Consider the following 13,454-nt stretch of genomic DNA (forward strand, 5'->3'; position numbering starts at 1 on the left):
ATTGGTGACCAAGTAAGACAGACTTAGTGTGGTTCAAATGCTTCTAGAAAATGCAAACGCTGCAACTACCATGATGAACTGAGACTCTTAGCAAAGAGAGGATTAGGATTGGTGTACTCAAATGCGTGGGATGCTGGGAAGGTAAGTTCCCTTGGACCAGATGAGAGTGCTGGGAGGTGTCGGAGGAATGACCGGAGACTTCGGGGACCTCACAGGACCTCAGCTGAGGTTGCAGTTTGCAAGCTATTAGTGTTGGGATGATCAGAGAGAAGTCTACAGACTTAGGGTAGTTACTGGCCTCTGCCTCTCCGTGAATATGGGGGCACTGGGTCACATCAGTGAAATCTTTAGAGTGCAGATACCATTTAAAATTATCCCTCAGTGCTACAAAAATGGTGCTAAGTAACATTTATTTATGATCTGCTGTGTCAAAACTTTCCTGAAAATAAGAAAATATATTGTAATAGCATTCAATATATACATTCTCTTTTGGCAAAGTTTTTGAATGTCAGTTTCGGGTTCATTTTCTAACACGGTGTGTTTTAGGGGAGTATTTTGGTAACATTTCTGCCAGGTTTAATCATTATAATTGATATCAGAAGGATTTCATCAAAACCACATACATAATCAGCAAATTATGGGCTGTTTTTCGTAGCCACTATTTGTCTACCTATCTCAGGAAGGGATTTTTAGGCACTGATGATCTTGAACTTGCTGTTTAGAAAATATTTGCCTCCTTTCTTGACCATGTTTGGGGGTCTTTCTGCAGGCCATTCCCGTCATTCACAGGCTGCAGCTGGTGAGCGATGCCTTTGCCTTGTCTAAGTAAGTCTTTTCTGCTCTCACTGTTAAAAGGGCATAGCTTGAACACTTTACAAAAATAAGAGCCTTGTGACTATGAAATGGTTCTTTAGCATGCGGAGGCCTTAACCAATGAAGAACAGAGTCCAAAGCAGGACATGGTTGCTCCAACCTGTGACTCAGCTCCTGGGAGACTGATGCAGGAGGATTGCTGGGAGACAGCAAAACACACACAAATAAAAATAAAACCAAACAAATAAACTTAAGATTAGACCAAATTCCATGTTCTCAGTGGACTTTTATAGCATAAATTGTTGTTGGCTATAAATAGACTAACAACTGATATTTTGAAGTTACTGAAAGGTAATGACTGATATCTGGGTTATATTTTGATATACTGCAGAATTATAAGTTTTATATGTATGTGCTAGATTTGTTTAGGATAAGCCATGCCACTGTTTAACCAGAAATATGTCCAAGATTTAAATTTTCAGGATATATATATATATATATATATATATATATACATATATATATTCTTTAATTTATATATTCTTTAGTACATATATTTATCATATAATAAATTACCTAGTGTGTCCTCCTTTTTGCCTGTCATATGTGGTGAGTATTTGCCATTTCTTTACTGATTATTCCCTCTGATACCTGTTTCTCCATGCTTGGCTGAAACACCTCTCTAGATTCACTCTGGCTTGGACACCGCTGGCCACATCCTCCAAGAATCATCCTTTTGGCTTCTTGACACTTGGATGTGAACCCTTGACTTTCTGACTTCACTTCTTCCTATCACTGTGAGCATCATTATGTTGCCTTCCTTCTTTCCGTGGGATGACTCGTTTGGTCTGATAACTTAAGTGGTTTGCTCAGATGCTAGAACAGAGGATGCTCGATTATGTTCTAAATGGACATCTCTCCCTCCTTCCTTCCTTGTCTTGTGTTTATCCTGTAGTGATTTCAATCCATTACCTTAACCACTGAATGTTCTTTTCTTCTCTAAGTTGTCTCTGCTATGTATTATTTTCTCTCTCCCTCCCTCTCTGTCGTGTGTGTGTGTGTGTGTGTGTGTGTGTGTGTGTGTGTGTGTGTTCTCCCCATTGTCTTAAAACCTCGGAGACACCCACGCAGCGTGTCTTATCTATCCACTCCTGTAAGGCCTTCTGAGTTCTCACTACTTCTACCACTTACGCATTCAGCCGTGTCTATCACCTTCCTTCCGGTCTCTTTCCTTAGCTTCCAGCCTTTCGTTCCTTTGAGCTAGCTCCCTTATGGCTTTCGGCACTGCACCAGCAGGAGTTCTAGGCATCAATTCTACCACATTACTTTGGTTGCTTAAAAACCTAAATTTCCTTCCCAAGAAATCTTAACTCTTTATTCTGATTTTCAATGGTCTCCTCAGGTTCGAACCACCTGATCTGTTATCTTTGTCTCTCACTGGACACAGAATGACCTGATCCACTTGCTATACCTCTCACTAGACATGGAAGATCCTGTCTACTGTTTTTGCCAGCCCACCACGGTGCTCCCCACTGCTTCTCCTTGGTCCCGTACTGCCCTCTCTACCTTTTTCAATTACACATGGCCTTCAGTGTTCTTCTTGAGTGTTTCTTTCTTGAGGCCTTCTCTGACTTCCCCTTCCCCCTGGGGTGTTTCCATGTGTATGCTTTTGCTTTGGTAACCTTATTATCAGTACTCAGCACCTTTTCTGAGACCCCCCTCCTTGACTTCCTAGCTACCAGCTGAACTCCTCAGTGATGCTCTTAGCTGCAGGCAACTGCAGTGTCGTATGCTGGTTTCTCTGCCCACCAGAAGATGGCAGAGCATTCATCTGAGAATGATAACTATATATATAGCTTGCAATAGATAATATTGACTGTAATGTATATCGTTGTAAGAACACATAATAAATACTCAATATTCCATAACTCAACAGTTGGCCTGGGTTTTCTACAGCTTCTTATGTGGGTGTTTGGGTGAACTGAGTGGATACAAAGGCCTGGCCCCATTTGTTGAGTTCTATATTATATCATCATACCTATAAAAGAAAGTTCCATTGGACTTTCGTTGCCCTTCTACTTGGATGGTTTACACATCTTGTTGAAGTTAGATGTTGAAAATGGAGCAGATATGGGAAGAGAGAAGATCTTTTTAGCAGGTCAAGGTTTTTTGAGTGTGTGTTTTTTTAAACCAAACAGAAACAATTATATTGAAATTGAGACAGCACTTGATTTAACCAAGTACCTTGCTGAAGAAGATGAAATCCTAGTGTGGTTTGAAGTCTTGGTAAACTTGATAAACAGGAATGTTATTTCTGATGTGAACAACTATGCTATATACCCATTATTGAAGGTAATTTCATGCTTTGTTATGTGGCTTTTAAATCACCCCTCTTTGCCTCTTTTGTTCTGGCCAGCATCTGTGGGTCAGGCCTTTCCAAAAGCAATGTTCTATTTATTCCAGATGTTTGGTGATTTATTTCTTTTTAGCTACAACTGATTATTCTTAGAAGAAAAATCCATTAGCCATAGACCTTGCCTAAGAGATGAGTGAGGGAGAAGCTTTTCATTTTTGATGAAGTGACAGTGTATCCAGAAATAAAGAGAAAGAGAGAGAGAGAGAGAGAGAGAGAGAGAGAGAGAGAAAGGAAGGAAGGAAGGAAGGAAGGAAGGAAGGAAGGAAGGAAGGCCCAGAAGTGGTAGAAATTATATATCTTCTTCTTAGAGAAAAATAGTATATATTAGGAACGATTTCCCAAAGAAATTTATAGGCAAACAAATAGTTTCTTATCAAACCCTTTTCTCATAACCCTAGTTTGTGTCTTAAGGGTTCAGCAATTTCAACCTACAAAATATGTTCCAGAAAAAAAAAAAAAAAAAAGAGTTTCAAAGTCTCTGTCGATATTAGGAAGAGAAAGATGGAAATCAGCACTTATGAATGAAACAATGGCATGCTGCCATCAAGAGGGGTTAGAAAAACGGAAAAGCCCCACCAGTAGCTCTTCAATAGGATGTGGAAGAAAGATGTCAAGACTGAGATCAGAGTAGACACTTAGAAGCAACCCTCTGGACAGTCAAGGTCCACAAGCAAGCCAGAGAGTGGTGATTGCAAGTGAGTTTCTGGGTCATTCTGAGGGTGATGTTGTAAACACCTCAGGTTCCAGGTGCTCCTTTTTCTCGTCTCCAAAGGAATATCGGGAGCTTAACTCAGTGTAGGCAGGGTGATGATGGGAAGGTTGCTGGCCTCTGATGACTGCTTTTGGCCAAATCAGTAGAAACCGACAGTTGTACTGCCTCGGGGAGTTTTGGTGGATCAATATAGCATCTAGTTGTTTCTCAGTAATGTTAATGACGGCCTGACTTTTGTAGCCTCATGTTTTTTTACCAGTTGATAGCATTTGGGCTGATAGCAAATGACAGTAATGTCTGATATTTTAGGCTCTCGCTTTTGTGCCCTTCTCTGTGGTTTTATGTGTGAAGCAGCAACCGAACCCGCAGAAGTATAAAAATAAATCAGTATATTTAGTAACAAAGATCATTTCTGAAAAAGCCTGTTGTTTATTAATATATTTCAGATAAATAATAATACATAGGGAATTCAGTGTTGTGTGTCAGAAATAATGGTAACTTTTCTTTGTGATTTATAGAAGTATTTACTGAAGAGACTTAACTCAATATGGAATACTTATTCAGCTATAATTCGAGAAAATGTGGCCGCATTACAAGACAATTATTTAGCTCTGTAAGTATTTTTAAGTGGTCATAACTGAATAAAATAACTTATATTAATAGATGGGCTTCCAGATTTGCGAAATAGAATCTTTTTTTAAAAATAACTAAAACCTTAGTATCTATTACTGAGAGAGTTTGTATGCTATTTGAGAATTGTAACTCCAGACCTGGTGAACTATGTGTGTCCTCAGAGGAAGCAATAGCTTGAGTTCTTGACTGACCTGCAATGCACATGTGTGTGCACATAGAAGTTTAAACTCTGTATTTGCAAAAGTTAAATTACTGGTTAAAATTTTAAGTGTATCCTGCTACAGGTGAAGGATTGTGCTTAGAATTTCTACTCTCCACCAGCAAACTGCAGGCCATGGGAAAGCCACCAAGGGAAGAATGGACTTGATGTTAGGATTTTGCTCTGGACACTTCTCAGCTCCACAGTCAGACAAGAGAGACAAGGACTCAGTATAGAAGACAGAGTTCCTTGCAGAGAAAAATGTAGTAACCTTAGGGATTTAAAATAGACAATGTCGAGAGAGTTGTGTCAACCTACATGATAGCATATGTTTTAAACTAAATCTTATCTGAGGGGCCATTTCCTTATGGCCAGCCTGTTTGGACTAACACTCGAGAAGAGCTAATGATCAGTCTATGTTCTTTATCAGAAAGCCTCCTGCTAGATAGGATTTTTTTTTCTGGCAATTCATAAAGTCACATCTCTACATAGGGCCAGAGATGTAACTCTTATCCTATCCTTCTGACTAAAACTCATATAACAGAGTGGATAAAAAAAGAACTAAAGAAAAAAAAATGTATAAAAATACACCTGTTTTAGGAGGAAGAAGAAACAACCTTCTTAATGGGTGGGCCTCCACAAAGCCCTGCTACCCCCATCTTCCTCCCCTTCATATGATATCTTAAATCTTATTGAGAGACACTTGTGATAATTCCCTTTCCTTTATCCATCACTGAATAACTGATATGTTACCAGGGACACAGTGGGTGAGGGCTTAGAACTGATTAGAGATGGGGTTCATCCTCAATGTCCTTCCAGCCTGCTAGTTTCTAACTAGCTACCTCTCATTTCTTTGTATTATTGTTAGCAAGAGTTGTACCATGATACAAATATGAACTAGGTGGACAGTAAGTACTTAAGGGTCACTTGTATGTGATCATGCTTAACTACTGGGAATGACTGTCCTATGGGAAGCAAGTACATTTTCATGATGCCTTAGGAAGGAGCTGAAAGGCAGCATGAAGCTACGGTACCTCTGCTTCGTTTGGGTATATGTGTTGGAATTCTAGACTTGGAGGTGAGCGGTAGCCAATGACTATAGCTACAGCTTCTAGAAACATCCAGCTTAAATCAATCAGACCAAAGAAGAAATAAAACTACCCAAAAATATGATCATTCTTACTCAGGAGTATCCTGCCGAGGGAGTAGAAATTAGTGCCATAGGCTACAACTAGAAGTCCATAGAATTGGATAAGTGAATATGTAGACAGTGTGAGTGAGTGTGTGTGTGTGTGTGTGTGTGTGTGTGTGTCGGGGGCAAATTGTGTGAATGAACAGGAAGGCACAAATGAACCCAACTGTGCAGCACATGTGTTAACCAGACACAGTCTAGGCTCTCGGAAAGCAGACTGGAGTAGCTTACATTTGGTAGCATCCTGGGCCAGTGTTTCTCCTCCAGCAACTTTTGGGAAAGGCTGATTTTTACAGAATCCCATCTTGTTGCAGCTAGCCCAAGTTTGGGATGGGTGGGGAGAGGGAATGAACACACAAACACATTTCTAAGAGTATCTGTCATGGGATCTCTACCCATGCACACCCCAACTGCTTATCACAACCTCAGATCAGGCTGAGTTGAGATGGAGGGTGGGACAAAATGGCATTGGCTTCTTTGTTTCTAATCTGGCTTCTTTTGCCCAGACCCCAAACTTAATGACTGTAGCAAGACACACAACAAAGCATGGCTTCCGTGCGTTCATTCTTGACCGGGGCTCTTCTTTGAACTCATTTTGAACAGCAATGTAGACCCGTGCTTAGCTGTAAGAATAAAACAAACTCCTCTCTTCCTCTTTGGACATACACACAGTAATTGACAGGAGGAAGAACCAGATGCTTAGCAAGGAAAGTAAATTGTCCTGGGGGGAGAAAGGAACTTTTCTTGAGTAGAGAAAGGATTTTATTTTTTAGCATATTAGATCAGATACGTTATGGATATTTTTAATCCACGAAGGGATTATTGTAGAAGGGGGGAGAGTAAATTAACAACAGATGAAGAGTGTGAGCACACCCATGTGTCTTCAAGGGGATGAATGATGGCAATAGTTTAATTCTAATTTCGAAAAAATACTATTTGTTAGGAGCTTTTCTGGTGTCCCTAAAAAAAAAAACCTCTGAAAATATTTTTCTGAATCTTTAATAAATTCATCATCAGAAAAGCTATTTTTAAAAAGCAACTCAGTGTTGCTAGAGGATATTTTAAAGTTCTCACTGTCATGTGAAACACACATTCTTAAAAGCAGAAAAAAATGAAGGTGATAATTCAACATTAACAGCTTCTCTTTGGCTTTTTCTTCAAGGCTGTCTCTGGAAAAATTTGTTGAAACTGCCTGTTGGTTGGGTCTTGAAGACTGTCTCCAGCTGTCCAAAGAGCTCTTCAGAAAATGGATGGCCAATCCAGAGACTGCGTAAGAGATACAGTGTAGGCCCCTTGCTCAACTCCTATACCAACGCCCTTGGTTTCTCTACCGTGGTGGTGTGCTTGGGAGGGATCATTTTTTTGCTTTCCCTTGGTTGAATTTCCCAATTCCTTTTCAGTCAGCCTTCCCTGAAAAACAGATTGTCTTTTTTTGTTTTTTGTTTTGTTTTGTTTTTTGAGACAGGGTTTGTCTGTGTAACAGCCTTAGCTGCGCTAGAACTTGCTCTGCAGACCAGGCTGGCCTCAAACTCAGAGATCCACCAAGACTAAGCTAGGTGATGGTAGCACACTTGGGAGGCAGAGAAAGGCAGCTCTCTGAGTTTGAGGTCTACAAAGTGAGTTCCAGGATAGCAAGAACTAAACAGAGAAATCCTGTCTTGAAAAACAAACAAATAAAATGATTATCTAAATTAACAGATTAGGGCTCATTCAGTAATGAGTTGATTTCCATGGCTTTTGGATGCTGCTGTATTATTCTCCCACTAAGCACTTACAGATAGGCAGGTTTGGGCTTGTTTTACATCTTAAGAGGCTGCTCTTTTGGGTTGTTTGGTAATGTTATATCTGTGAACATATGGGAGTCCTGCCCCGCCACCCATCTGAGTTTGCAGTTTCATTAAGAACTGAGACTCTGGTTTTTGGGACTTCATTGCCTTTTGTTTATCACCTCAGATGGACTCTAAGGAAATGTGATAAAGAGACCCAAGACCAAACTAACTTATTGATATATGTTGCATTATTATAACTTACTTCTTTGAAAACTCAACTGATCTGCTAAATGAATGTTCTTTTCTTATCATAATGCTAATAGCAGTTACCTCTTTAGTTCTTTAGATCTTCAATCTTTATGGTTCAGATATCAAATAACTTCACTAAATTCCTACTTCTGAATATATGACTACTTGGATAACTGTGTTCCTGAACTACCGTGGGGAATGCCTTCTCCTGTTCATGCCTTTCAGAATACCTTATCCAATTCAAAGAGTGGTTTTATGCAATGGCATTGCTTTGGGAAGTGATAAGGAGTGGGACTTTCTTTTAAGTTTCTATATCAATACAACTGAGGAAGAGGAAGGGACCCATCTTCTTCAGGCATTGAGCTGCAGTAAAGAACCATGGATACTCAACAGGTAGGTTGATCAACTTACCTTACATGTGCTTGCCAGAGAAACACGATCTACATCCCAAAACAGAGAGAAAAAAGAAACACATACATTTGTGCATTACTAACTTAGAACCATGAGCTTGTAAAAAAAAAAAAAAAGAAAAAAAAAAGAAAAAAACCAAAAACCATGAAAATGAACTTTTTATTGGGGTTTAAAGCTTGTTTATATTTTACAACTGGACTCTTGTAGATTTATGGAGTATGCCATTACTGTGTCTCCGTCCCCTTTTAATGACACAAATATAATAGAAGTTGTGGCAGCATCTGAAGTTGGCCGGTACGTGGCAAAGGACTTTCTAATCAACAATTGGCTAGCTGTAAGTCAGAGGTAAGAAGGAACCCGAGACCTCAATTTCATTTACATCATTAATTGTTTTTTTTTTCCTATTTTGATCAGAGAATATAGTTTGGATAATTTATTTTTTTATTTCTTGATAATTTCAAATGTGTGTAAAGATGTGTTTTGATCAAATCCATTCCCTATCCCCTTGCCTTTGAGTCTTCCTTTACCCACCCACGTTATTCTCCCCTCCCCCACTTCAATGCTTTTTTTAAAAAAAATCCACTTAGTGCTGGCAGTGTGTGCACGGATGTAGGCCTTTCTATAAAGGGGAAACAATGCTCCTTCCAGACACCACAGGCTAGCAAATAAAAGGCCCAGTGCCAGGTATGGGTTATCTATTTTAAAGTGTTGGTCAGTGGGCTCCAATGAACACCCCAAACATTACAGGCTATTCCCCTTGCTCATGGTACCCTCAGTCATTGACTATGGAGATATTCACCTTCAGTCTGGCTGTGTTACTAAGGTTCTTTCACTCACTAAAAAAGTGATGGTTTTTCTGTATCTTGTCTCACCACAAACTAGAAAACATAAAGGATCATTTACCCTCAATTTTGTTTTTCTGTATGAAAATGGATTTACATATGTTATTATCTATCCCAGTTTCCCCATTATACACATCAAAAAATTTCTCTTAAGAAACACTAATTTGAGTAATTAATATTTTTGGTATGAGCATACACCATCCATTTATGTATTTTATGAAGCCTATCACACAGCTTTTAAGAAACAGTATTATATTAACCTGAATGCTGCGGTTAGATTTTCCTTATCTGGATTCTGTATTATTAAGTTTTTACATTTTTTACCCTTTAGGATTAGATCTGCTTGCTTCCTAGGTCTTCTTCTGTTCAGTAAAATATATATTAGCATGTAAAAAGTCAGAAAACATGTCCTTGATGGCTGCTGCTTCTAGAATATTATATGCCATATATTTTTAGAAGATAAAAATTAATAATCCCTGCATGTGCTTAGACACTATAGATTTAGCAGATAAAACATGGATAAGGTCTAAGCACCTGAAAAGTTAGAACACAGCTCTTGCAAAAAGTTTATTCCTTCAGAATAAACACATATAGATTTTTTGTTTGCTTTTGAAACAGGGTCTTATGTAAGCCCAGGCCCTTGAATTCACTATGTAGCTGAAAACTTTCAAGTCTTCAACCTCGAATGTAACTTCCAAAATACTAGAATTACAGCCATGTGACCATGTGCCCACCATGCCCAGGTTGCTAGAATATGAATACCAAAGGCCATAGATGTGTGACTACCTCATAGAACAAAGTAATGGATGTGTTGTAAATACTTATTGAGCACCTTTAGAACATGAAAAGGGATCAGGTTTTCTGCATTAGAAAATTTAAAGCTATTAGATGAAAACGCGTTTATACTGAACTATTTCTCTAGCTCATCATAGAAACATACATATTATACTTACATTATGAAAATATCTTCCTTTGTTTTGTTTAAGGTTATCTAACTCTTGCTTTATTCTGTGAGCAGACCTCATGAATTTTCTACTTACATTTTCTGAGATTCCTCATATTGGGGAATGAGTTATATTTTCTAGTTTTAATCATTAAAGGTAATCCCCTTCTTCCATAGCAACCATCTATTGGGAATGTAGAAGTTGAATTTTAAGTAGGGATTTCATACACACATCTTCTTTTTGTGTATAGTTTCAGAGCCTCATGAGCCTGTCGGTTATTCCTTGGTCTCTGTCTCTTGAGCTTGCAAGAAAAGCTCATTGTCCTCAGCCCCCCTGCCCTCAAGTCTCACCAATCTGACTCTGCCTTGTCTGTGAACCCATCATCGGCCTTGCTCTGCTTGTTTAAGTCACTTAACGCAGCTCGTCCTTAGCTTTCCTTCCACAACTTCCTTCTAACTCATCTAGTGGCCGTTAAAGGTGACATCAATGGACGTGAAAAACTGGACAAAGAAAAGCCCTCGAGGCCTCAGTGCTACACAAAGATAGACAACTAAGAAAAACTGGGAGCAGGAGAGGTGGTCCTCCCAGGAAAGAGCACACCAATCGGTTGTCCAATGCCAAACTGTCAGCCCCGAAAACATACGTACAAGTAACATGTGGACTGAACTGTTTTTATGTAGGAATATATATATATATATAATCTTCATCTAGGGGCTGTGCCCTTAGGATAATCAACTTGACAGAGTCTATGTGATCTTGAACAAAGCATGCAATAGATTATAGTGAGGTCTTAAATTATTAATTTAACTGAGTTTACTCTAGTTTGGATAAACCTGATTAAGACATTGATTGCATAGGTCCCAAAAGGAGTCCAGCTAGAGAAGTCAATATAGCAGTCAACTATGGTGACCAGTTGCCTTTGGATTGTAAACTTTATTCCCGAGTCTGGGCCTGCTTGATAGTGTCAAAGACCCCAAGTGTGCCCTCTCTTCCAAAAGTTTTCAAGGTGGAACTTATCCTATGTTTTTAGGGTTATAGTTATGGGGTTGCAATGGCCAGGTGCTTTGCATGTCTTATTGGCCTCGAGGCAATGGAGAGGTAAGGGTCTCTCTCTCCCTTTTCCATCTCAGAGCCCATGTTTTGCAACTCTAGTGAATTCCTATAGGAACACACACACACACACACACACACACACATACAAATGCCTGGGTTTAGCTCAGTGGTAGAACACTTGCCCAGCACATATGAGCCTCTGAGTTCAATTAACCACAACCATCCAAATTAATAATTAAACAGTAAGTACAAACAAACCCACCAAGAACAAGTTATGGTTTGCCTGAGGATGCACATTGTCATCACTACATGCGTCATGGTCTGCATTCCTTCTGACACACAGCTGTGTGCTGAGGAAGGCAAAGGGTCACAGATTCCTCCCAGTCTTTGTGTGAAACCATGTCTGGTTCCTGTGCACTTATACCACTTACAGATGTTAAGAACACGGATTCACTGTCCAGGCTCATTGAGGTTGTACCTCTCACCCCTGGGATCATCCACATGGACAAATGAGCTTGGGGAAGTGACTCTCACATTTGGCTGTGCTTCTGAGTCACACCGAGTGGCTAATAAGCACAGGAGCTCCCAAACCTACCTGCCCCTTGAAAACTGGGATAGGGTAGAAAGACTCTACCTTCTACTGGTTTCCCAAATGACTCAAGCAAAGTTTAACATGGGCCCAGCTGATACTATCTCAAAAATTGTATAGAGCTGAATTGAGTGGGGTATCTCAGCACTTGGGAGGTTGAGGCAGGAGGATTGACTTCAGAGCAAAGCTGAGCTACATAATGAATTCCAAGTCAGCCTGGACTACAATGTAAGCCCCTAACAAACAAACAAGCAAGTAACAAACCACATAAGGCTGCCTTGCTCGATCTCATAGCCACTAGCTAACATGTAGATTTAAATTTACATTAATTAACACTTTTAAAAATTAAAGTGACTGTATTGGACAGCCTAGACAAAGAACATCTCCATCATGGTATAGAAGTCAGTGGGCAATACTGACGAATCTAAACCAACCCCTTGACTAGCTTGTTTCATACAAAGCTCAAGTGCAAATTAAAACTTCAAATGGCATTAAGCAACTCACTAAGTCCAGACATAAATATATGGTGTCACCTGGGTCATGGAGAGAGCTCTCAACCTTTTGTGATGTAGCCCTCACATTGGTGCTTCTTTATCCATCAAAGTTGCTAGACTGGAAAATCTTGTTTCTAGCTGAACATATTTCTCACTTCAGAATTAAAGGATGATTGGTTCAGTCTTTCTGACACATGTGTCATAGTAATGTTAAGTGTAGGAGAAACTGGGTGCAGGGTAAATGCATACAATGATATTTTTCTGATGTTGTGCAATTTATTTCTGCACTGAATCTGTGTCCTACCTCAAGGTCACAGATTAGTATTGGGAAAGGCTGCTTTTAATTGACGTGGATTCACATGTAATTTTTATTCCACACAAGAATTTTTCTTGCCTTTAGAGAGCAGACAAATGTTGGCAATTTCCTACTAAGGCTTAAATTCTGCTCTCCAAAGAATTGATATTTCACAGTTGATTTAATTGACCTATATAAGCACATTAAATACAACCATATAAGGAATCCCTTAAAAAACTTCTAAATGGGTCTTATTATCTTCATAAAGTTTGTAGGATTATTAGTGCATGAACTTTTAACTGTGGCTTCATTACTTTTATATTTTATTCCAGAGAACATCAAATTCATAGAAGATGCTAAATTTATGGTAAATCGAATTTAGTTCACTCTTTTTGCACATTCTACTACAGAGAGTATTTTATACTCAATTAAATTTGCTTTACATATTGGATATACTTATTTTTATGGTTTAATTTATATTAGAAGTTTTGACTGAATAAACTAACATTTGAGTTGTTGAAAGCAGAAGTTCAAATTTAAAATATATATATATACTTAAATGACATAAGAGTGTTTACTTTGCTCTTTACACAGCAGACTATCTATGGTTTGTTGAAGTTATAGTATGCACTGAGATTGAATATATCACCAATCTCATGACAAAGCAGATTCAAAAGGCACAGCTTTGAAAGTTTTTATAATCCATTACTTTATTTTTATAAACTTATTTATTTATTTATTTATTTATTTATTTATTTATTTATTTATTTATTTATTTGGTTTTTCAAGACAGGGTTTCTTTGTGTAGCTTTGTGCCTTTCCTGGAACTCACTCTGTAGACCA

The 13,454-nt window shown here is 38.8% G+C and overlaps 1 protein-coding gene across 1 annotated transcript in view; it reads left to right on the plus strand.

The window, feature by feature from the left end:
* The window catches only part of Lvrn (laeverin), a 62,193-nt gene that overhangs the window by 39,276 nt on the left and 9,463 nt on the right, over positions 1-13,454 (plus strand). The window contains exons 13-18 of the mRNA XM_036204991.1: positions 770-825; positions 3,012-3,165; positions 4,460-4,554; positions 7,128-7,235; positions 8,209-8,376; positions 8,602-8,739. Of these exons, the coding sequence (XP_036060884.1) occupies positions 770-825; positions 3,012-3,165; positions 4,460-4,554; positions 7,128-7,235; positions 8,209-8,376; positions 8,602-8,739 (719 nt within the window). The remainder of the gene's footprint in view (positions 1-769; positions 826-3,011; positions 3,166-4,459; positions 4,555-7,127; positions 7,236-8,208; positions 8,377-8,601; positions 8,740-13,454) is intronic.

Source organism: Onychomys torridus, chromosome 13, assembly GCF_903995425.1.
Source record: "Onychomys torridus chromosome 13, mOncTor1.1, whole genome shotgun sequence".
Taxonomy (NCBI): domain Eukaryota; kingdom Metazoa; phylum Chordata; class Mammalia; order Rodentia; family Cricetidae; genus Onychomys; species Onychomys torridus.